The 27,609-nt window shown below is 34.0% G+C and overlaps 1 protein-coding gene across 3 annotated transcripts in view; it reads right to left on the bottom strand.

Moving 5' to 3' along the window:
* The window catches only part of LOC135832148 (uncharacterized), a 231,847-nt gene that overhangs the window by 85,192 nt on the left and 119,046 nt on the right, over window positions 1-27,609 (bottom strand). For all 3 annotated transcript variants that reach the window (XM_065345184.1, XM_065345185.1, XM_065345183.1), the window contains 2 exons: window positions 13,182-13,821; window positions 10,800-10,904 (listed from right to left, as the gene is read on the bottom strand). In XM_065345184.1, the coding sequence (XP_065201256.1) occupies window positions 10,800-10,904; window positions 13,182-13,738 (662 nt within the window). In that variant the 5' untranslated portion in view covers window positions 13,739-13,821. The remainder of the gene's footprint in view (window positions 1-10,799; window positions 10,905-13,181; window positions 13,822-27,609) is intronic.

Below are 27,609 nucleotides of genomic sequence, written 5' to 3'. Positions count from 1 at the left end.
ATTTACACAAGACTCAGCATAGGAAAACTGATACAAAATAGCTTGAAAATTTTCAATTTTACACTCAGTTGACTCATCACAAAATGCAAAATCCCCGTCCAATCTTCAGAAAGTGAAAAAATTCGAGAAAACCCAGGCTTTCGAAGAATGATGAGTGGGCAGGGGACAATGCCCTTCTACCTCGATGTTTTTTCCTGTCCGGAAAAATTCATTCGTGCGTAAAACAATTTTTGGCCTTTTCCAATGCATTTGCCTTCCTCACGTGCGCTCCTACATATCCTCGTCCCTCTAAGGTAATGGGCCGGACACGAACTCGAAAAAAGCCCAATACTTTCATACACTCGATGCTGTACTTCGCACTACACTGCATAAGCAGACTACCTATAGGTATAATAGTTACTACAACTTCGGTTAAAGCAACATGAAGAGAAAAAGATGGTAAAAATTATACTTTATGGATTTCATTCGCACAACACATAATTTAAATAAATCACGCACCTCATTAGCTTTTTATCGTCCCTTTCCCTTTATACCCTAAATACGTAGCACCATATTCATAAAATAAGAGTTAGAACCATCTGCAATCTCAGTATTTTTTTTCAGCTCATCTTTTTTCCTTTTAGAGCTTTTTTTCGCTTCTTTAAGTACGATAAGATTGTTGTTTATGCTTATTCCAGAATTTCAACAAGTTTATTTCGCCATTTCGTTGCGGACTCTGAGCCTTTAGCTTTTTATTGCTGGGTTTGTATGCCTACTCATGATTCAGAGTTTTTTTCTGCCATTATACATAATAACTAAAGATCAGGAGATGATTTTTTTAGTGAAAAAATTTCAACGTACTTACCAAATTTTCCACATTTTAGAAATTGAAACAAAAGTAGTCGCGTCGTGATTAATCAAATATCCAGTAAAAAGAATTGGGTAGCCTGTAGGTACCTCTACCTACTACCTATCCTGTTTATTCTTACAGACATACAGTCAGCAGATACTTAATTGAAAAAAAGATTCGCGTTAAAAAAATACGTATTTCCAAACTCGTTGCCTTTGCCATGCCTTGTAGATTTTTTCATTTTTCATACCTTTAAATTTTATCTACTTATTCACTTATTCAAATTTGTACCTACTTGATAGGTACTCACTTCCAAATTTTCATTTTCAACATTTTTTTTGCCCATTGAAAAATATCAGAAATTTGATAATCTTTCAAGAACTAATCTATAGCAACAAACAAAGTCGTTAAGAATTTCAAGTAAACTTCAATTCGCGGCACATGTTCGAGCGTAAGTACTTTTAGTAATCGGCTTATATCGCCACATTAAAGGTTTATTCAGCTTTTGTTTTTTTTCTTCGGTCACATTTTTCGGATTATTTTCTTAGAAACAAAAATAAGTAAGTGATTCAAAGTATCCCACAGCTTGAAAAAAAAACAATTCACATAAACCAAATTATTCGAATTTCAATCATTTTAAAACAGGAATAACTGGAATCGAACAAAATCCATCGAGATTTTGAGTTTACTTACCCTTTATTTAAAAAAAAAAAAATCAGTGTTGGATAGATACTTTCATACCAGATCGATTTTGTTTTTCATTCTTCATTAAAATGCACGGCTCTTTGCTTTCATGCATCAAATATTGGAATTTTTTTTTCAAGAAACGTAGGTGCAACAGTTGGGTAGGCACTTAATTCTTCATATTTTTTTCTCGCGCGAATTTCAAGCAAAGAACGTCATCTTAATTTTAACTCGAACCGTACAAACAAATCATAATTAAAACAAACTATTTTCAAACAAGTACCTACCTACATATGTAGGTACATAGAAGACTGAAGAAGTCAATTTGTAAATTTGTCTTGCGGTAATAATGTTTTAACAATAAAGCCAACTGTGCTCGAAATGCACCAACACCAAGTAAAAGTACGTTCGATAATAACACATCTAAAACGATCTTGAATTTTTTTAATTTGAAAAATCAGAAAATACCTATTAAAAATTTTGAGAAATAAGTATCTCTCATTTAAAAGCACTAAGTACAATCGAATATGAGCCAGAATATGAAAAAATTGGAATATTATCAAAAAATATATCCCAGTCAAGAAAAGACTCATAAAATTTTCCATTTTATATTTAATATTCAATCTTTTCCCTGAACATATTGAAACTATTATGTATTTGTGAAATATTTGTAATAACTACCTATAGGCATTCTATCATACTTCAAAATAAATAAGGAAACAGCGAGAAACAGTGGTTTCTAAAAATTCCAAACGTTTAGGTAGGTACATATAATTTTACCATCATTTCAACTTGGAGTGCTGCTCTTGACATGGCACTGATTTACGGCTCAAAATTTCTTTAAAGTTATTAGAAATCCACATAATTGATACTTCAAAATTCCAACATTTTAATAATCAGGCTACTCCTTATCATTAAAAAGCTGCTCCCAAAAAAATTACGCTGAAGGGTTCTAGCATGGTGTTTTTAATAACGTAAATTCGGCTTCTGGAATAATGTACATACTCGTGTATAAAAATCGCATTTTTCCTCTTCGTAAACCAGCAATCTTATAATTATTACTCGTAATATCTATTTGGAGTTATCTTTCCTATAGCTATCAAGTTTACGCGGCTATTGATTGAAAAAATTTCATTTACTTATTAAAATCTGAATAGGTAGTTGATTTATTTTCGAATTAATATACGTAGTATTACTTAATTACATAATCAACCAAAAATCCTAGGTATGTATGTGGAGTTGGGTAAAAAGTTTTCGGATTGAATTGACTAACATAAGAGTGAGGATTTTCATTCCAGAACTACGTATGCAATACCTACTTACTGAACTTATGTAATTATGAATGCCTAACCTCCATGGCTGTGTAGGGGAAACGTGAGTTGAATGAAAACTTTTTTTCCCCCTCAAAAAATAATGATTCGTTGCTCTGACCATATAACCTCTCGTTTTCGACGCGATCCAAATCCCGAGCAGGCGAGCATTGAGAAAAATGATATACAGTGTATAAAGCACTACAAATTATAGAAAAACGCCTTCACTTCTGATACTATAGCCAAAATTATTATAAGTGTAGTGATTAAAAGTACATAGTTGTAGTGAAAAATTACAGATTTATGACTACAAGTATATGGTACTTTTAACTATGATGATGTCACGAATTGCAGGTGATTTTGTTAGAATTTTACAGCACTTCATACTGCATATATAAATTTTTCTACGTGAGGTCTCATGGATTGCTAATCCAGTATTTTTCGAACGATTCTTTCAAAAACGAATGCTTCTACTTTTAGGGCCGGAACAACGAATCATCCGTTACTTTTCGAAAGAAAATCAACGCCATGTGTAGTAATATGGCACCTATGCACCTATACCTAACAGTTATTTCGCAGGTCATCTAATATCTATGTATTTAAGCAGGTAAGTACATACCTAATACTCTGCATAAAAACATTATTGTTTCAACTGCATCTTGTTAACAACCTGTTAATTTTTTCTAACAGATAACCTATCAAGGAAGAACATAGTTTGACGGTAAAAACAAGAAAATGAATTTCGTTTCGATATATGAGCTGTTGAAGAAATGCAAATGAAAATGAAAAGATTGGGAACATCTCTCTCATCGCGTCGTAACAATATTCATTGGAAAATTATACGTTATGGAAATGCGACGCTTCTATCCCAGGAAAATATTTGATAAATTGAACTACCTTCGGCTTTGAGCAATATATTATATTTTGGAATATTAAAAAGAACTTCAAACTTAAAATTCGTTATAAACATGTTAAATAAATTCTACAAAAAGATGAGCACAAATAAAGTAGATAAAAATGTTGTATAGCTAGTAGCTACCCCTCTTCTTCAATTGTTAACTGTTACCTAATACTCGTGATTGTCGAATGATTCATTCCTAATGACAATTTTACTAGCACAATAATGTTAACATTAGTATACCTACCTATGATATGCCAGCAAATTTGGTGGTAAGGCGATCAAGCGTGTCAGTGGAATTATGTTAGCGTTACATGTAGCATAGGTAAATAGCAATGCCAGCGTCGCGCTAGCATAGGTATTCTTTGAAAAATATTATTTGATTTCCGAACATTTTTCAAGCTCCACATTTCAAACTTGGAATTTTTGAACATTTAATTGCTAGAAAAATGATAGCATAATGCTGTAGACATGCTGGCATAGCTAGCGATTTTGTATTTAGGTACTAGAATAACCCACTTGACAATAGATTCGCCGCTTTAAGCCGAAACGCCGGCTGATTTTTGTAAATCTGCCACTTAAAAGGCGCTCAAAAATGACAGTAAATTTGCCGGTGAAAAAACGCCAGCTAGAAGCGGCTAGTTTATAAAATCAGCCATTTAAATCAGCCGCTTTCCGCCACTTTTAGAAAAACAGCCGCTTTTGAGCCGGCGTTTTAAGCAGCAGTTTTTTATTTTGTTGATTTGCCGATTACAATGCACATGCGCAACCTGTGTTCAGAACTCATTTTCAAAAAATTTAAAGGAAAGTACGAAGTGCGGTACATGTATACCACTTGAAAACGAAAATTGTATTGTTGCTGTGATAGCTGAATGGTGAGCGCTCTGGACTTCCACGCAAGAGTCGCGGGTTCGATCCTACCTTGGGCTAGAAATTTTTTGTAGTTTGGTAGATTTTTCGGCGTTTTAATGAATTAATCAGCCACTTTAAACAGCCGCTTTTGGCTGGCGTTTTTTTACCGGCAAATTTACTGTCATTTTTGGGCCGGCTTTTTCACCGGCTTTTTCGGGCGGCGAATCTATTGTCAAGTGGGAATGCTATACTTAGCTCTGATGGCTCACAAATTTTTTAGTAAAGATGCTCAAAATGGTGCTGGATGTTCTAGCATAGCTACTCGTAAGTGCTGGAATACTCGGTAAGGCACCTAAAAGACGTTCAATTTTCGTAGTGATACTTACTATCTATGTACGTACCTATGTATTATATATTTTTTAAAAAGCCCTCCCAATGAAACATCCAAGAAGATGTAGTAGTTGATAACACCAGAAGCAAAGATTTCAACGTTACCGAGGTAAATTTGAAACATGGTGCTTTCTTATATTACTTAACGAAAAGTTTCACCAAAATGAAACACTTCAAGGCGAAATTTCTCCAAATTTTTAAATCAATCAGTATAAGTAGTGGGTCTTTCTTCCATAAAAAAAAATTCTCAACGAATTAAGGGAAAGAAAAATACGAAAAAACAAAGCCACGATAAAATACTGAAAAAATTCGTACATGCTGAATTATGAAAAAAACAAATTAGGTAATCTACTTATTTGAAACATAGGCTGTGATGAGAAAAGAAGGTACCCATACTTGAAACAAAAACAAAATGAAACATTCTCTCATTATTTTGCGGTGTTACACGTAGCAATTTCTAATAAAATTCAATTCGGTATTTAGTGGGGTAGATACTTTTTTAATTACATGCTGAAATTTACCGTAAGCGTTTTCTCCTTTTTTTTTCGACCTTTTATTTCATTGCATAAATGGCTCGGTGTATTCAATTAAACTGTGGACGAATTCGATTGGAAGCATTTATAATGGGGCAGAAAGAGTAGAAGTTTAAACAATAGTAATTATTATTGCAGCAAACGCTCCGTAATCTTCAAAAGTTTTATCTTTTTAATGGACAAATTTTCAAACGTGGTTCTTGCAATAACCATTATGCAAGTAGTTTTCTGCTCAGACGCTATTAACACCGTCGAATTTTGATTACTCAATTTCAATGCGGGTGCAGATGATAATAATTACTTTCTAATCAAAATTTTAATTACAAACTTACAACCAACATTAGGTATCCAAACAACAACTGTGCAAAAGTATCGAAAAAAAAATGGTGGACTAAATGAGGAATATTTAAATGAACGAAAAACGAAATTGCATACCTTCACATATGCAAGGCGTATTAGCTTACAGTTGTAAAATTATTCATGTTTATCGACTCCGGTATACTACATATTACGTAATTCACGCACCTAAATATTACAATAGGTACTGAAAATTATTTCGAATGATGTGAGATGATGTACCTCTTGTATGTACCTACTTTCAATTGAAATACGAGGGACCAGTTACTTGAGTTGAATGACAATGCGTAAAACAATTCTTGCATCTCTAGAGATGTAAAATATATAACTTCAAGTGTTTAATTCAATAGCAGATAACCACTCGAAGCCACAAAATTCACTCTTAATTTTTCTGAAAAATTTGTGTAATCAATCTCTATGCGAAATTTCAGCATCAGCTGCAGCTACATTCATTTTCCAAGTTTTGTGAAGCATTTGAAAATTTAATATTTCTAGCAGGTAAGTAGGTATAGGTATTCTGAAAATTTTGTAGTATCTAACGTTTAAGCAGAAAAGGAAATTGATTAAAGGACTCACGAGTTCAATTAAAAATCATTTTTGGATACATTTTCGTTTTTTTTTTTTTTTTTTTTTTTTTTGGTACCTCGACCCAAAATTTATCTGTTGATTAGCATGCATCTCTTGTTGTCAATACCGCTATCCTTCTTTCAAATCTCAAATTGGCCAGCGATTTGAAAACATCAATTTGAAAATTAAAAAAAATATGGTCCTTAAAATTGTTGAAAATATACGTAGGAAGACTCTTGCATCCACCAATACATCTATATCTAATATAATACATGGTGTTCGCCACTGCTGCGTAGCCTATCACTATCGAGTGTGATATAAATCTTGGATTTACACAACAGCCTTTTTCTATGTTTCGAGCTTATAGCGTAACGTCTTGACAAAGTATGTAAAAAATTGCTATAATAAAACCCAACGATTATAGAAGCTTTATCAAATTTGATATTCGTGGCGGAATTCTTACGATACCACGCGATTCATGCTTCGAGTGTTTTATTACGTGTGTATCTACAAGATACCTACTTATGTGTAAGTATGTGCTATGTCAAAGAAAAATTTTCGCATTTTTAATCTAAACGTTGAATTTTCTGGAAGGATATTAAATTTGGTAAGTGCTGCAGTCTGCAGTTTCATCTTTAGATTCATATCCATGCAAGTATACATATCAGGAAATTTTTTCAATATACATATATATTATTTCAATACCTACCTAAATTCTATTGATCATCAATAATAAGCAGGTACCTACTTATGACAAAATAATTCCCGTTTTTGTGAAAATTAATCATTTGTGCATCACAGCAACAGTTGAATAAAATGTACGCACATCAGATAGGTAATTACTTTTTTTTCTTCGAAATATAAATTCAATGGTGTATACTGTATAGCCATGGGCAGGGAGCGGTTGAGACCAACTTGACAAACTTTTCTTCAAAACTGTGGAAAGTTGGAAAGGAGAGTCCTATATAGAAAAATTTATTCGAATTCAGTACCTTTAAAAACCTAACATACATATGACACCGGAACCAGTAATTTTCCATCGTTTGGTACCTATTTACTTCAATTACCTCTACACAAATGTGTATGTTCAATGGCACCGAGGGTATGGTCATTGTTTGGTGAAGTGGGATTGAAAAAATGACTCAATATTTGAACTCAGTGCATTCAAATTAGTACATATATGTGTAGCAATTAAACGCTCCTACGTAGGTCTAGGTACTTATGTTTTTTACATTAAAAAAAAAAAAACTTTTGATCAAAATTATTAATGTCTTTGGGCTTCCAAAATGTACTTAATTGAGATCCTATTTTGAGAAAAGCGAAGAAAATATGCATAAAACGTTAAGCTTTCACCTTGAACATTCGGTTCTGAGAATTTCAAATTTTGACTACGTAGGTACTGATTTTGAATTAGCCTATATGTACAAAGTTTGACAGTTTCACAATGAATAACAACTGCGTAGAAATTTCAAACCCCTCTACCCTACGGAAGAATGAAAAGGGAAATAAATGCGGCTATTTTTACAAGACCATCGAAAATCTGAAAGAAAGCTCTCATGAAAAATTTAGAGAAATAGGTATCCATGACTTGATCTATTTTTAGTGTACCTATGTGAGATGCATTCTCATTGCGTTTTCACGGCAAATTAGTTATGCAATTTTATTAACACAAATGATGACAAAATGCATGCATAATATTAGCAGGTTCTACTATACTGTGATGAATTTATTCTCGTCTCGTCTGACTTCGTAATACTTAGTTATCTATTTAACGCTTAATCGACAAAAAGAAAAACATTCGTTTTTTTTAAATTATTTTTTTATAGCGATTCCAGTAACTTGATGTGTAATCCTACTCGTACATAATACCTATTTGATTTTATGCATTAGCGTGAAGTCAATTTCAAATAATGAGATACAAATAATTTTGCCTGACATTTTTTATAAGGTTTTCGACTATAGTTTTAGGTGCATTTCATCACGAAATAATGTTACGATCTACTTTTTTGTAACTCAATAGAATTTGGAAAATTTTCATACTTCTGCAATGTTTCAGTTCCACTTCAACATTCAGAAAAAATTATTTCATGCCTATCTATATATCTTTCATAATTTAAAACAAAGGAAATGTGGCGAATTTTTCAATACGGTAGAATAAAAATTGAAAGTAATCGAGAAGATTCGGGAAAAAGGAGCGGGAATGTTTACACGACGCAATACGACGTTGATGATGAAAATTAAACATCATTCATTTAGGCATGACTAGTTGTTTACTGCGTACATACAGAAACAAAAAAAGGAGAAGAAACCCGCTTGAACTTCACAGTTTTAGCAAACAAATAAGTATAGGTACCTATTATAGTTAGCGATAGTGTATCCTCACTGTTGAAAAAAAAACTGACCTCCACTGAACTCTAGGTATTTATAGCAGTAATGTATTTATCTAATTTTCACGGGTGATATACATACATATAAAACACGACTATAGGCTATAATTTTCACTTTTTTCACACATAGTAAAATCATCAATCATTATTCTCAAGTAGGTACCCTCATATTTCAACTTATAGATAGGTATATACAAGTATTGTACGTACATATACATAGGTATAGGTAAGTACTACACAGATTATGCATATGTATCAGTCATACCAACTACGAAAGAGCTATCACCATTATCTCCCAAAGAATTCGCTCCGAAAAAAAGTTTTTCAAAGACAGCGTGATAAAGTAACCAAAATTTTGAAATTTAATTTACAGCTACCAATACCAACGAGAATTGTCCCAATCGAATGCTAAACCTCATTCCGATGGTTTAATATCAAAATAACACGTTCACGTTGAACGAAATTTGACAGCTCACGATTTTTTCTGCTCATTTTCAAACTCGCTAATGGAATAAGGCCACATGCCAAAATTATTTGATTTGCTCGTATGCATTTGGTAATATATGTACTATATGAAACGAATCGAAAACATTTCATTATCAATCAATGTATCCGCGAAGTAACCAAGTATCGCATTAATTCGCAATTAAAGCCCCGTGTCCTTATTCATCACTTTTATGCATAGGTATTTAAAAATAAGATAAATTTGTTTTGAATAAAGTTACAAAGAAAATTATTGCCATTTGAAATTCATAATGAATATTCACATCTCTATTCGACCAATAATTCACTTAATTAACGGTATTGAATTAATATTCAACAACTATTTCGCATGTTATTTACGTATATAGCTAATGCTAATATTAATCCGATTGAAAAATATATTGGTTCTCATTAAACTTGTTCAGATGAATTTACGTGATTGTTTAAATAATTTTACGAATGCTGCTGTACAAAACTTTCGCTAACTCATTTATTAATTGCACTCGAGCTGATCGAATCCCATTATGAATTCAGATCAAGGATCCATATCTACATTTATAAAATATCGAACAAATGAAATGTAAAAGAAAAAGTTTCGAGAAAATTTTTTTTTACAACGTTAAGCTCACAAGAGATGCCGCATTAAACACGCGTAATAGAGCTTTTTTGTCAAAGAGTTCATTCTGTACGTTTTAAATTCACTATACTTATCAAATTTTTTGTTTCGTAACAAAAATACCGTAAGCTGTATAAGAATTACTGAATATAAAAACTTTTCTTCGATTTCAATAAAATTTCCAAAACGCAAAAATAATCTTAAAAATTTACACGCTTCGAAGTAACAATGTATAAAACCTTCACAACGGTTTACATACGCATTGAGAACAGAAAAAAAAGTATAGGCACCATGTAGAGAATACGTACCTAACTTTAATTTTGGCAAATACCTATCCTACGAGACGTGACGCACCTATACATACGTAGGTATTCCCTTTAAACTGCGTAATGTGTAGGTATATCATCATATCATTAAAGTATGTAGGTAAGAGTCATTCAGAAATAATTCATTCGAAATTTTTCGCCAAAAAACAGAAAGAGCATGATATTATTTTATATGTACATACCGGAGGTTCACTGTCCTAATTCAGTTTGTTAGCTCGTAAATTCAAGAACTACTGCTTTAATTATTTCATTCGAATAAAGGACACTGTTTTTTTAAATCTGGTCTAAATATGTACCTAATTTAAAAATATTGTAACCAAATGTAACGATAATAATTTTCCTCCAAAGTATCAGGTATGTACAGGTAGGTACTTAATACGAGTATATAGGAATTAAGAATTATTAGGTAAATATCTGGTTGTGAATTTTCAGCGCGTATTTCTCACTCGTTATGCAAAGTAGGCGTGACAAAAAAATAAACACAACAAACACAATCCAAAAAGGTAGGATGTTAGGGAGGCAGAGAGGTGCTTCAAAGCCGTTGCTGAATAATTGATAAAACGTTACCTGCATGTAGCCCCATTTTCGCAATCGCTTCTGTTTGGATGACAGAGAGGTCCATAACCACATTTTTCTCCAAAAAATCCATCAAAACAAGAGCACTTGTATTTTCTGTAAAAATATAAAATTTATTAAACTCGTCATGGATATTTTTATGAACGCGGCAGTTATTTCGAAGCAGAAAGTAGGGAGGAAGACTATACGAATTTTGGTTCATAAGAAAGATAACCTATTACTTATTGAAAAGTTGACTCGTGTCTATAACGGTTTCAAAATTATCATTCTTGTAAAAGGTGGATAATTGTTTCTGGCCTGGCACACACCGGGATTTTAAAGTAAAAAAATACATAAGTTAGTAAGATGTAATACCTACATATATTCAGCACTACCAACCTGTGTGTTTTTTTTTACACTAAAATGCCATGATCGTGTCAGAAACAATCGTCCATCCGGTATGTTAAGTACCTATTATTACCTAATTATATATATAGTCAATTAGTCACACAAGATTAAAAAAATTGGACGATGAAGTACATAAATATGTTTCAAATAGGTACTCCTGAAAAACACAGAATCTATTCCCCATTCTTAATGAAAACGTCTGAACAGAAATTTCGTTCAGACTGAAGCTTAAAGGTACCTACATACTATCCAAGGTAAATTACTCCACAATCTTGTATGTGCTCATACATGAAGAGTGATATTCCAAAACTAGCTTTGTCCATTTTTATCAAAGTTGGGTTTTCAGCAGTACCTGGTAGATGAAGTACATATTAACTCACATTCCTACATCATCAACCTATCAAAATGAGGTGTTAAACTCACCTAAATAGCCAATTCACTAAAAATTAAAAAAAAAATAATGTTCCAAAAGGCGCTTTGTCCATTTTTATTGAAATTTTTTTCAGCAGTATTTAGTGGATGAAGTGTATACCTACACTCCTACATCATAAATCCACCCAAATAAACTGCTAAACTCGCCTAAAAAGCCAATTTACCCGTTTAAAGGGAAACTGTTTTTCCTCTTTCCTGAAAAGTTGTGAAAATGGACAAAGCGAGTTTTGGAATATCACTCTTCACATGTCTAGTTGAACTACGAACAAATACGTACCTACTTACGTATAAGATGGAGTAAACTAGTTTTACGTATTTCAACATTATGAGTGCTTTTTTGATCTTCTCGTAGTAACTTTAATTTTTCACGGGTTGTTGACTTGATAAATACCCTTTAAAAGATACCAGAACTCCACCGTTTCATACAGTCAAATTTAATGTTTTAAAAACAAATAAAAAAGACGGCCAAACAAGACTTATAAAAAGCTAGATATTCAAGATTTAAAACCAACCACCCAAAGCTCAAATAGAATTCCAGCGGTGCCAACTTATGATTGCAAAGATAAGATTACACTTAAAGTCAAATCAAAGTATACTTGTACAGGGTGTCCTATTTCAAAGAAATCTTCCTCCAGTAAAACTTTTTTTTTAAAACATGAAGATCATAATGATAATGCGTGTAGACTTGAGTGAAAAATTTGTTTAGATTTTTGTGCATCCGCTTTTATTTCTGAATACATACCACGAAAATCTTCTACTTATGAGTAGAAATTTCTGACCAAAATTTGCTATTCACAGCCACAAATTGCATAACCTTCTACCTTAATAATTGCACAAGGTTAGTAAAAGTAACTTAGCAACACTGACATAACTCGACTCCTTTAATTTTGGGGCTAGGCAAATGTAGGTACTCGTATAATGCATACACCAACTCAAGATAGGTTGAGTTGTGCCTCTATTTTTAGTGATGGTGAAAAGAGATTACCTATAAGGTGATCTTAAACGTGCAGGATAGTTACCTCGAGTTTCCAAAACTAAAATTCAGATTTTGCACGACTTTGGAAGATTTTTTATCAAATTATGTACCTAGCCAATTTCTACAGAAAAAGTAGATAATTTTTTCAAAAAAAAAAAAAAAAACACGTTTAACCTATTTATGTATGTACTTTGAGAAAAAGTTGCGCAAGCAGAATGGACGTTTTCTCAAATACATGAATAAAAAGATAACTCATATCAACAGGTGCCAACCTTTTTTTTTTTTACTGTTAAAGATCGATCACATTTTAGTTACTACATTCAACTAATATTTCAGTTGAGAGAAAGGGGACCTTGCACTAAAGATTTTTACTAGAGAATAACTTTAAAGCACTCAATTTTGGCAGTAAAAATCAAAAGCCGGCGATAATTTAAAGTTTGTTTCCTCCAGGTGAAGGTTCGAGATATCTTTTTTTCGTAAAGGAGATTCCTACTATTGACTCAATAAGAAATGTTGAGAGACAAAGAGGGGCTATCATAATGGGTACTATCTACTTAAATAAAAAATGTAAAACTTACGAAAAATCCGAACTAGCGTAACAATGACCAGCCAATGAACAATCCACCACCGTGCAGAAATTTTTGCTAGGCTCGTTGGTTGAGATTTCATACGTGATGTTGAATCCAAACACATCCATCAAATTATCCAATGCTCTCAAATGATTACCTTCCAATTGATGTAACTCGAAATCGATAACTAGGTATGTAAGATTTGTTCGAACGAATTCTTGTTCAAGGGATTCTTTCGGAGGTAGAACAAATATGGTTTTTCCATTGTAGCCTATTCCATCGTTATAATATATGTATTCCGACATGTTTAAACCAGTGGTCACAAAGAGCTGCGTGAAGTAAACGTATATCGTTGGATCGGAATAATTGCTCGCGTCGATTACCCATCGACATCGTATTGGTGCAGTAAATGCTCGTGGGAAATTCGGAGTTTGTATGATACCATGTTTTTGATGCATGAATTTTTCTTCTCCGCAATTGTGAGGCGTAAAATTGACCGTTTTTACTTTGAACACCGACATGATTAAAAAAAATAATAAAAACGTGAAATCGATACTCATCTGCATTCTATTGTAATTTTAACTACGGCCCAAACATCATGGAACCTGATATTTTCAAGTAGAATCACATCGTTCAATCATTTTTAGACCTGAAACAGAAAGCAAAAAAAAAACTTTCAGCCGTGCAATTCTCGTGTATCAAAAGACAAAACCAGCAACAAACCATTCAATCAGAAAGTAACATGTTTAACATCTCTACCTATTTAAAACTGCAAAACAACAGTTTTTCAAATTGAACTAGAATTTCTATTCAATTTCCAACTTTTATTATTTTGACGTTGGAAGTCAACAATACCGAACTGAAAAAAATAATTAAAAGTGGAAATGAAAGAATGGCAGTACTTTCAATTCATAAAGCTCACAACCGTCCCTGTCTACCTTTTTTGTTTTCGTTTTTGAATATCTAGTTACGTTTCAAACGATAGAATGAATAATGTATTTATTAGTTTTGCCTCAACTTTTGTAAAAACAATTCCATCGTTTGTATAATATATTTACTCTACAACTTAGTAGGTACACCAATTAAATTTCATAGCCTTATTAATCTCGAAGGGGAAGTAGGTATAGACATGTTTGACAACCTACACAAAAGTGAAAAAAAACCTACACGAACAATAACAAACAAATTATATTCTAACTTATTATTATGGTACATATTTCATTAACAGGCTGAACTTTTTCACAATATTTTTGAGCGCGCAGTTCAATTTACTAATTACGTATTTCTAACCTGGCGATATTAAAAGGTTTTCCATTAACGGGAAACTTTGCCGAAGATTATTAAAAGATTACCAGTCAAAAAAAAATTGTACACGAAACACCCGCACTTGGAAACTCATTATAATGAAAAGAAATGAACGGAATTCTTCGAAACGAATAACTTATTAAAAACCTGTCAAAGTTCGAAATTTTTACCAACAGCAAATTAATTTTTGAAGATGTTTAAAAAGTAATCCGACTGTCAAAACCGAATGCCATGTCCGAAATCAAGAAAGATTCAAAGTGTTCTCCGGATCAACTCCCCTTATTTTTCGACGTGCAAATCGTATTTTTGATAAGTTCAGACGCTGAAAAAGATTACTCATTTACCTATAGCCACTTATTATATCGACGTAAACTGAGCAATTATTCATTATTTTAATTACGTCTTCAGTGTAACGCAAAATTGGAAATATTTTTACGGAGGTTGTGAAAGATGAGGTGAGGTGAGGCTTGCACAAAGATTAGGTTCAGGTATTACTAAAGCAAAGAATAAATTTGTAGGTTATACCTACCTAGGTACAGGTACGCGTTCCTATGTCGATGTAATTATAGACATAAGTACATATCACTCAAGTGCAGTACCTACTACCTTTACAAATGTAACTTACCTACCTATCCATGTAAAACAATTATAATGTAACATTGCAACAATTCTAATTAAAATGTTTTAAAATATAGGTACCTATAATATATTTTCAATACTTTTTCATCGTGGATTTTGATCTCAAATGAAGTTATACAAAAGCAAAACTCGTTAAATACCCTTGAGGGAAGGCAGTAAGCATGTGTGGCGCATATTTTCTTAAAATTGTTTAAAAACGCGCAAATATTCGTCCTAAACCAACCGAATTATACACGAAATGATGGGAAAAACTGCTACTTACGAGCTTGTATACTTTCTATAACTTTTGGCTACGCGTGAATTTCCTAAATTTAGTGGGCTCACTTTATTCGTTAACTTAAACCGATTAAAATGTTGCTTCCATTAACAAATCGCCAACATGCTATTGCGTATTCAGGTGTAAATAAACCTATACCATACATAGCGGGCAACATCGGATAAATAATTACGCGTACAATCCTTCGATAAATAAATTACCCACAAACATCAATCGGAAAACAGTAATAGAAGTAGGCATTATTGCAACAAAAACACATAGGTAATATAAAAACCTAGCCGCTGTACTTGAATGATGCATTTTGTAATTTTTTTTTTTGTTGAAAAATAGGTACATATTAGGTACATACGACCATTTGAATCATCCTAAAATGAAATCTGTCATATGAAACATCAGACGGTGCAGTTTTGAGAAAATCCATAAGGTAGGTATTCCTAATTTCCTATATGTATTTGACAACTACTACTTATCTGGTACTGATAAATTATTCGTTGATGCATTTTATAATTCGTTGACAATTAATTAATTCAATTAAAAAACACCAATAAGATCGAAAACGAAAACCAAAATGTATTGTTCTTTTACACGGCAGTACTATAGTTAGGTACACAGGATCTCTAGATCCACACATACGACACATCGCGAGTATATGATGGCTCGGTCGAGACTGGGCTAAAAAACCTACCGCTGCCGACGATAGGAAAAACCTTGTCCCGACTAACCATGAATAGGTAATAAAATATTACAAAGAAATGCCGCGGTGCTATATACGCACGATGTCGAGATGGTTTGGTGTAAATTTAGTCACCATACTTTAACACTCCCTCCAAATTTACAGCAAAACCTGTAACAGACAACATTATAGTATCTACCAATCAAACAAAACAAAATTTCTGAAAAGAAAACATCATCATTATCAAAAATCAAATTTTATTAATCAAGTGTCTTCACAGGAGGTTTCTAAAAACAAAAAATTATTTGTAAATCATAATTATTATTCATCTGTGTCCATCTCTTCGTCTCTGTCTCCCAAAACCGACGATTTCACTTTCATAATTATTTCTTCGACACTTCGTTCAATATCTGAAAACAAAATCATCAATCCAAAACAGATTAGATTAATTTAGATCTCAAGTATTCGAATTCTGGCTTAGCCAGCGGTTTTGTGAAAATGTCTGCTTCATTTTCTTTCGAAGGCACATATTTTATGTTAATCAATCCATTCAAATTACACTCCAACACAAAATGCCTTTTAATGTCTGTTAAATATTTCAATTTTCCACAACCTGGCTTAGCAGCACACTCAATCGCCGATGTATTATCACATCTTATCTCAATCGGTTTGTAATCAATTTCAGTACATTTTCTAACAAATTCATTCAAGACTATTGCTTCAACAGTAGCCGCATTCATTGCATTATATTCTGCATCGCAAGTTGATATGGCAACAGTGGACTGCCTCTTACTACTCCAGTACACTAGATCGCCATATACTCTAATTAGAATGCCAGATGTCGATCTTTTAGTCTCCTCACAGTCACCCAAGCTAGAGTCAGCAAAACACTCTAAACCTTCTTTCTTACCCTCATAAACTAAGCCTAGCTCAGTTGTACCACGGAGGTATCTAAATACTTTCTTTACTGCATACCAATCCTCTTTGGTAGGATTACTCTGCTTACGACTCAGCATATTAACAGCATACATTATATCTGGCCTAGTTGCATTAGCCAAATACATTAAGCTGCCAACAGCTTCACGATATGGAAAAACTGAACTTTCAGCTTCAATCTCTTTCTGACGCCTTTCTTGAACTCTAGGTGCGTCTTTCTTTTTATTTCTCGTTTCCATAGGTGTTGACTGTGAGTAACTATTCTCCATATGGAATTTCATCAACATTTTCTTACAATAATCAGTTTGATTCAATTTTAACACTCTCCTTTTCCTATCTCTGGTAATTTCTATACCAAGATATTTCTTAGGCTCTCCTAAGTTTACCAACTCTACACATTCTTTTAATTTTTCAGCAATTTCATTCATACTGTCAATATCATTGCCTATCAACAAGATATCATCAACATAGAGAATCAAAAATATCACTGTGCCCTTTTCTCTCAAATAAAACAAACAGGGCTCAGTCACTTCATGTTGAAAACCTAACTTTCTAGCAATCTCTATGAATTTTCTATGCCATCTATTTGGACTCTGTTTAAGGCCATACAACGCCTTCTTCAATTTGCAAACTTTCTTCTCTCTCTCTTTCTCACTACACTCAAGCCCTTGTGGTATCTCCATGTAAACATCACCATCTACATCACCATATAGGAAAGCAGTTTTTATATCCAACTGTATCATATGATGATCAAATTTATTAGCAATCGATAAAGCAGCTCGAACATTCACTAGCCTAGACACAGGCGCATATACTTCAGTCAAATCATACTCTCTTTTATCCTTGAAACCTCTTATTACCAAACGTGCTTTATATCTGACTTCATCATTACTATTTACTTTTCTTTTGAAAAGCATACGAGAATCGAGGATATTTGGTTTATTTTCTACAGTTTCAATTGGTCTGTCAACAAGTTCCCATACCTCGTTCTTTTTCATTGCGTCAAACTCTTCACTCATAGCTTCTTTCCAAAATTTCCTCTGAGGTGATTTCAGTGCCTCTTCAATAGTCTGAGGATCACCTAAGATCTGTGTTAGCAGAGAATATTTCTCTTCATCAGGTAATCCAGGATCCAAATCTGCTTTCTTCATAGCACTCAAGAAAGCTACTTTTAATTCTGCAAATTCTGCTTCTCGATCAATCTCCTCAGTATCATTCTCAGCATCTGCTCCCTCCTTTCCTGAGATATTTTCAATACTTCCTGTTTCTTTACAAAACTCAAACCAGTCCTTTTCACTCAGAATAGATTCATCCTTCTGAATCCCATTTAAATCTTTATAAATTTTATTCTCAACAAATCGAACATGTTTAGCTCGAATTATTTTCTTGGTTTCTGGCAAAAGTATTTTATATCCAGTCTTTGTATATCCAATCAAAATTCCAATAACGGCCCGTTTATCTAATTTCTTGAATATTCTTTTATTCAAGTGCACATATACCACACAGCCGAATCTTTTCAACTGTTCAATCCTCGGATTTTCATCACTCATCAAAACTTGAATCGGAAGCTTGTACTCAACACTAGCATGAGGAGTCCGATTATATGTATGCACAACATAACCAACTGCATAGTTCCAAAAAGATTTCGGAACGCCAGAATCAAAAATTATTGACCTCACACGTTCCTGTAATGTACGATTAAATCGTTCAGCTACACCATTATGTTGAGGTGTATTCGGTTCAGAGAAATCTTGTTCAATATTTTCACGCTCACAAATTTCCTTCATTTCTCCCGCATACTCAGTACCATTATCACTTCTCAAGGTCTTTACTTTTATATGATCGCCAAAACGAGCTCGAATTTCAGCTAAGAACATTTTAAAACACTCACTCACTTCATTCTTATGGTTCATCAAATATACTATAGCAAACCTTGACCAATCATCAATGAAGGTCACTACATAAGTATGACCATAACCGAAAGGCTGAGGCGATATAGGCCCCATCACATCACTATGAACCAAATCAAACTCTTTCTCAGCTCGTTTTCTTTCTTCTGAGAAAGGCAATCGTTTCATTTTAGCTAGAGCACAAATATCACAATCTAAAATATTTTCTCTGAACTCAACTTCTTTCAGTTCAGGTACACTTTTCTGCAGTTGTTGTAAATAACTCAACGATAAATGACCCAGTCTAATATGCCAAAGCATACCTAGATCCTTTCGTAAATCATATCCATCATCCGGCTTGTGCAATATTTTCGAATTTTCCTTTTCATACACATTTTCTTCAGTTTCCATCATTTCAAATTCATTTGTGAACATCAACTCGTCCAACTCACCTCTATTTACAGTGAAATTTTCCTTTTCCACCACAGGTAGGTTAACATTTGTGTTACCTACTTCTTGTTCAACTTGTATAGGCTCAGGAACCGCCTGATCGTCTGTAATATTTTTCTGTTTCTTACTCGGTCCTGAAGTTTCTTCCTCATTCTTCCTTTTCGCTTGCCCAGATGAGCGTAACTCATACGTATGATTAGCTTGCACACTTTCACTCAAAAATACTCCAGGTTGTCCATCATCACCTACTTCTAATTCCAAATACCAGAAAGGTTTCTTATATTTTCCAGTCACTAAAATAGAACCAGTTTTATCAATGACCTTGATGTCTTTATCAGTCAATCTCACTTCATAACCTTTTTCTACAAGTTTTCTCAAGGACAACAAATTTTCAGATAATTTCGGAGCATACAAAACATTTTCTAAAACAAACTCGCCACCAGTCTCGTCAAAAACTTTAATAACTCCTTTTTCAACAACCTCAATATTTGCCTCACTCTCGGAATTGGCACTCAAAATTTCAGTGCTATATTTCACAATCTCAGTTAGAGGAGCTACATCTTTCACCATATTCTCAGTGGCCCCAGTGTCACAAATAAATTCAATAACTCCCAAGGAGTTCAGTTTCTTACCTTGATCTGTGACCTTGGCCATATGGGCTTTTGGCTTTTCCAAATTTTCCTTCTCGTCCCTTTTTCTATCGATAGGTGACTTCTCCCTTCGGAACTTGGTTCTAGATTTATATTTCTCGGACCCATGATCACGTTCATTACGATATTTCTTAAATTTCCCAGCGTTTTTCTGGCTCTGATACCGGAAAGTACAATCTTGCGCTCGATGGAACGCCCACTTCTTACAGTTGTGGCACTTTAGCTTTTTCACAGTGCAATTCTTCGCAATATGGCCCACACGACGACAACGATAACATGTTGCGTTCTTTTTATTCACACCATGACCATGTGAATTCTCAAATTTTCCAGAATTTTCAGGTTTACGAAAGTTCTCAGGTCTGCCAGAATGAGCTACGGCAGCCACAGACTTTTCCTTCGGCATCGGGTAAGCCTTTTCTTCTTCAGTTAAAATATTTCGAAAATCGGAAAAAGTTAACGTCTTATGTTTCTTCTCTGCCAGTAACCTCAGGCGCACATTAGGCAAAACCTCATTCGTGGCATTCATGCCTTGATCTACTATTGCATCATCTGTGAGAGGCTTCTTAACAAACTGAAAGAAATAAACAATCTCTTCCATACGTTCTATAAACACAGACGCCTTTTCACCTTTCACAAATTTTAAATCTGCAAATTTCTGCCTCATAAAAGCAGTATTGAGATTCATTTCCGCTTGTTTAATTTCTAAAACCTTGTTTAGAATTTCCTTGGGATCGTCGATATTCAATACTTGAGCATGATAACAGTCATCCAATCTTGACAATAGAATGTCCTTCACCAATTTCATTTCTTTTTCATCCCGATAAACAGGATTTTCTTCAGCTATATTCGGAAGCTCTTTGGCCGAAAGCTCATTTTTCAATTTATCGAGCCAAAGATCGATCCTGGTCTCTTTGAGCAATTTGTAATCTCGTTTAACAGTATCAGGCCTAATCGCCTGCTTGAACACTTCCGACATAATGTTGCCCAAGGCCTCCAACGTAATTGTAATTTTCCTCTTTTTCATCTTTTTGAGCTTTTCTAAAAAACACACAAAAATAACAAGCTATTCAAAAACGTGTTCAATTTTCCAAAGATCTCAAAGAAACCAAAAGAGCAATTTCAGTCATTTCAATTTTTAATTCCAACAATTTTCATATTCCATTGTTTTTCCCATGAACTGAAATAGGTCAACATTTGCATACACGGAACGCACATGCACACAAATATCAACTTTACCAGCAGATTCATGATAATGCGGAACACCAGCCATCATCACTTCACTTTTGATAAACCCTGGTTGATATTTTCCAAACAGTTCAATTTCAAATTTACTTCACGTAATTTCAACAAAATTCAATTCTCAATTTTTCATATCAACCATTATTTTATATTCAACCAATTCAACCAATAATTCATTTCAAAAATCAACATTTATCTATATCACAACTTTATCAATTCAACAATTCAAATCACTCACCAGCTGGTGTTAGTTTGGCCATTTTATATACTGCAATAATTTGCGAACTGTATTCCACAATACACACAAAATAGGTAGGTACCTATTATCACGCAAAATTCAGTCAAATAAGTTCAATTTTCGCGGAAAGAATTCGTCAACCAATACTCCAATCAATACACACAATATTCACCACGTATACTCGAAAGATTTGTCACTATGAAAGAGACCAACATTCGTCAACTGCTAAAACCATAATAAAATCCAGCTAGCTAGCTACTCATACTGGAGATCTGAACCAATATTTCTGTCTCTCTTTAAAAACACCATCTATCCTTCTCTAGCAATAATTTTTTCTAGAATATTTCTATTCTTCTCTAAAACACCTTCTATCCTTCTCTTATAATGTCTCACTCAGCCTCGGACTAAATCTCCGTTGACAAAAACAAAGTCGTAAAAATACTGCCGAAATACTGCCGACAAAGTACATGCATAAAACAATATACTAGGGGAACTCATATACTCGTGTTAGTTTTAATGACCACCAATACCTGCTGCTGTATCCGCCGCTGCTGCAGTCAGCAACGAATACGTAGGTACATTCCATCACCAATATGATGCAACATATTATACCTATTTCAATATTTTGTTAATCCAGCATTATCAAATTCACTACATGCACAAAGATCGATTATTTTAATAAAGATCGATTAATTATTAATTAAAAACCACCAACCATGCACATATATCAATTAATAAGCATGTGTATAATAATCAAAGGTAGGTATTACCTCGAATTCGATGAAAACGAGTATAAATTGTACTTACAGTACTTCATGAATGATTAAAACGAATCCTACTTGGTACTTTCATTTTTCTGATGATTTTGATTATCTTCTGATGATTCTGATATCAATCTGATCGTGGTATTCATCGCCAACCACGCTCTGCTACCATGATAAATTATTTGTTGATGCATTTTATAATTCGTTGACAATTAATTAATTCAATTAAAAAACACCAATAAGATCGAAAACGAAAACCAAAATGTATTGTTCTTTTACACGGCAGTACTATAGTTAGGTACACAGGATCTCTAGATCCACACATACGACACATCGCGAGTATATGATGGCTCGGTCGAGACTGGGCTAAAAAACCTACCGCTGCCGACGATAGGAAAAACCTTGTCCCGACTAACCATGAATAGGTAATAAAATATTACAAAGAAATGCCGCGGTGCTATATACGCACGATGTCGAGATGGTTTGGTGTAAATTTAGTCACCATACTTTAACAGGTACTACTACATAGCTACCTACGACTACACATAATATAATATGGATTAAAATATGCAGTTTTTCACACGCCCCTTCAACAATTCAACATATATGTGAGGCAGGAAAACCAGTAAGTATGGGGTACATTTCAGAAAGTCTGCACACTGCACAGCGTACAGTTTTTTATCGAATAAAAAAATGTTGATGGTGCAGGAGAATTTAAAAGGTGTCAGGTTTTTGCAGTGAGAACTAAAAGAGAAGAGACGTTTCCAAGCTTCACTCAAAATAATCGTACCAATTTTATCAGCCAAGTTTTACCTATCCTATCTACTACACCGCTGAATTTGGTCAAAAATTCAGTTTGATAATCTTATTTCTTAATAATAATTCTACATTCCTCGTACCCTTCACCTCTGACATCTTGCCTGCCCCCCCCCCCCCCCCCAATAAGAATATATACAAACAGCTTACAGTTTTTTTCGAAGTCGAAACCATTCAAAAGTGTATCCAGAACACGGGACCTCATACCTTACACACACTAAGTAAATTGTATGCACTTAAAAGCCCCAACATAACACCGAAACGAAAAAGGCGCAATAATCAGCTTGACACTGGATATAATCAATAATGTCCACGATTATCTGGCCGTGGAAAGATTTTTCACAAAATTTCTTATTTAGTCACAAATAAACTTTTTTTTTCATTTACTCAACGCGAGTATTGAGTAACATTTCAGCTCCTTCAAATTTTAAACTGGGCAAACATGTTCAAATAACTTGTACCTATGCTATTAAGTAGGGGATTATTTCGTGACAGAAACCCCGCAGCGTGCACAAATGTGTGTTTCATCAACTTATGAACCTACTTAGGGATACCGTTGATTTTCAAATAAATCCTTCGACACGACACGATTGTTTCATCAAAAGAGAATCTAAAAGACATTTCACAAGAGAAATACACAAGATTTTATAACCATGTCAGTAAGGCTCTATTTGTTATCGAGAACAAAAAGAATAATGTTATAGATGTATAACTTCAAACGTATTTAGGCTACATACTGCTATAGTATTAAGAAAGCTTATGAAAGTCAAATAAATGTAATGAAGTAAGTGGTGCTTAAAGCGCTCACTTACTCTATAAAAACGACGTTTATGTTAACAGTTGAAAGACTCTCAACAAATACTTGAGATATATATATTCATACGTATAAGTATGGTAAATAAAAGCTTCTTCGAATACATTCAACAGACAATATTTTACGCACTTGTACCATACTTACATAATATGGTATACGTATGGTCGTAGACGTACCATACCTATACATGAACATTCACACCTCGCAACATGAGGCATGAACTTAACAAAAAGGATTCATATTTTAATAAGAGTGGAGAAAACCTTCATTTATTACGACAGATTTTAAACAACTTGCTACCTAATTACGTAATTAGGAAAATGTTTTCCGCTTGTTCATTAAAAGCTAGTAATTCACGAGCGCACAGCAGCATATCAGCATTAAAGACTATACTTATAGTCCAGGCAAATTAGAACTGAAAATAACTGAATTATGACAAAATTGTGATCAAAAATTTTATGGTTGGATAATGTTCATAAGGTCCATAGAAGTAAAACCGCACAACCTCCCCCACCCGACCGCGTGTGCGTTCTCCCCTAGAGTGGATCTTAGCCCCCCAAAATCAGTTTTTCGCCATTTTCTCCCCCGCATTGCATTTTAGCGAAAAATATGTGGTTAGATAAAAGAATCTACGTCAAATTTCCGATCCAATGATGTATCAACTTTCCTTGTACGTTCAAGGGGGCTGGAACTGCAACCATTCAAAAAAGGGGGGTTCCCTGAAAAATACATGAAGGCTATAGGTGCCTTTTCAGATCCACACCCCCTCCCCTTTTTGGGGACCCCCCCTTTTCTGAAATTTCAATAACACTTTTCTCAGCCCCATTTTAACCGATTTTGAAAATTTTTCAGTATGTTATGTATATACTTATTAGGTATCCCCACAAAAATTTTCAACCCTCTCCCCTCATATTTACCCCTCAAAAAAGCTTTTTTTCATTTTTTCATGCTTTTTAACAATAGTAAAAATTGAAAGGACTAAGTGCTGTGGAGGGGGTTAGATGAGGGTTGCAAAAAATCTGTCGTCATATTCGTGCTCAGCGGTATCGAATCATAAGAAAACGACACCCTACTCATTAATTTTTAGTTATTTTCCCCCAAGTTCTCATTTTACCCCCAACCCTCCCTAAACACATTTTTACACCATTTTGAGGGGTAAATATGAAGAGAGGGCGTTGAAAATTCTTGTGTGGATACCTCCTATGGATATCTACAACATCCTAAAAAAATTTTGAAATCGGTTCATATGGGGCTGAGAAAAGTGTTATTGAAATTTCGAAAAAGGGGGGTTCCCCAAAAATGGGACAAGGTGTGGATTTGAAATTTTTCACGCGGAAGTTTCTCAATGGTACCCACTTTCCATGCTAATATCAACTCGAACGCTTTCGGGGACCATTTCACCCCTCTCAGGCGCCTATAGCCTTTATGTATTTTTCAGGAAGCCCCCCTTTTTTGAATGGTTGCAGTTCCACCCCCCTTGAACGTACATGGAAAGTTGATACATCATTGGATCGGAAATTTGACGTAGATTCTTTTATCTAACCACATATTTTTCGCTAAAATGCAATGCGGGAGAGAAAATTGCGAAAAACTGATTTTGGGGGGCTAAGATCCACTCTGGGGGAGAACGCACACGCGGTCGGGTGGGGGAGGTTGTGCGGTTTTACTTCTATGGACCTTATGAACATATTCCAACCATAAAATTTTTGATCACAATTTTGTCATAATTAAATTGCACTTTGCCTGGACTATTAGGCGACGTGTGGTGCGATATTTACGCTACGTATAGGTAGGTTATACTTATATCCTAAAAAAAAAAAAAAATAGGTACCTATATTACATATCTCTTGCAAGTCGCGACAGATTCTCTCTCCCCTTACTGTAAATACGTACAATATAAATATAAATGCAAGCACATTTAAAACAGTACCTACCTATCTAAATTGTCTTTTCATTCTCGTATTTAGGTATACGCAACAATAATTTTTAATGCTTTTCAATTTTTCCCCCATTTTATTCTTTAAGATCGCGTAAGATTTGTTAATTTCTTTTTGATTTCTACTCAAACTGTTCCAGTCTGCTGCGTAAAAGCTCCTTTTGTCCGCGTGCTACGAATATACTTTATTGCTATTATTTTCCTGTTTTTCTGCATTCCTTTTTGAATTTATTCTAACATAACTTGCGACTATATGACAGAGCCAAGACGTTTAAAATGTTACATATACCACAGAGGTAACGTAAAATAGTGTTTTTAGATTTAAGGTATTTTCTATTCTTCTTTTCTTTCGGTCGTTCGAAAATATTATTTTTCGGTATTGTACCGGAACTGGGAATTTTCAAGTTGCATATTATATATCAACTTGACGGTACGTTTTCCTGCACAGCATAACACACGTTTAATCAGTTTTTCATCTACCTACCTACAGTACCTACCACCCAATATAATACCTCTACATGTACTTATATCAGTTTTATTATTCCACTGCTTAGTGCTCGCATACTTCGTTAAACTTTTGACAGTATGACGTGATTTTCCGCTCCGTCGCTGTATTATGTCGCGACTTTCAAGTCTACTGCATCAGTGATGTGTTTTGATCTGAGCTGGAGACTCCAGTTCAATTCAAACGCCGCGCCGCGCCGCGCCGCGCCGATGGCCGTTTATAATACTAACACGAGTACAGTCTACAGGGCGTATTCAGCTACGCGTTGAGAATAATCGTAGAATGTAGAATTAAAAGGTGCACATGCAATTTGATCATAAATTATTGTACCCATAGATGCGTATGTATGCACAATTTCCGCAGGTTATTTGAAGTCCAAAACAAAGCGCGAATCTCAGTTGAAACGAATTTTTAAATCTCAAAAAATCGTATTCTTTCACCAGTAACATAGACAACCCACTCAAGTTTACGTACATTTTCCAAAATATTAGACACTTTCCAGAGAAATATTTAAGCCACAACTTGATTTTTGGCTGCACAAATAATTAGTTTCCACGTATTCTGGAGAAATCGAAAATCAAATCACGTTGGCGGTTCCAGAACGGACTGAAAAGTAGAATTCGATCCGGAAAAGTTACACTTTCGTAGGCAATTTTAATCATTTTTACTGACTACGAGTAAATACTTGGGAAGGGGAATCATTTATAGGGCTCGGCATAGTAATATGTATGCAAATGCATATTTTTCAGGCGAACTCAGATTCTAAGAATAATGGAAGCATTTTACGTTTCAGGAAAATCCCTGCATTTTGAGCCCAATTTCATTTTACATATTTTACATTTATGTATTTTGGGAAAAAACGTACATTTTTACATATTTCGAACATTTTTCACATACTTATTTTCACATATTTTGCCAATTTGAGAAAAATTGCTCAGAAAACGGTGATTTTACGTTTTTAATCTTGTAAAAATCGTATTGAAAAAAAATAAAAAAATTGAAAATGTTTTCTCTACGAATTTGAATTTTTGTTGTTTCTTTCATTTTTCTTTGGTGTTTCTGCTCGGAGTAAAATTTGGACAACAATTTTGAACGCGGTTTTCGAACAGTTACGGAATGACACCCATATTAAAGTTAGGTACCTACATATTTTTTACATATTTTAACAAAAACGCATCTTATGGTCATATTTGGGGTAAAAAAGGTCGCATATTCAATGCATATTTCGGCCTTTTCACTCACATATAATGCCGAGCCCTAGAATCACAAATCGTCAAAAATAGGACAATTTTAGAAAATATTCACT

This window comes from Planococcus citri, chromosome 1 (assembly GCF_950023065.1).
Source record: "Planococcus citri chromosome 1, ihPlaCitr1.1, whole genome shotgun sequence".
Taxonomy (NCBI): domain Eukaryota; kingdom Metazoa; phylum Arthropoda; class Insecta; order Hemiptera; family Pseudococcidae; genus Planococcus; species Planococcus citri.
Note: the sequence above shows the minus strand (reverse complement) of the source record. Positions and strands in the feature narration are given on the sequence as shown.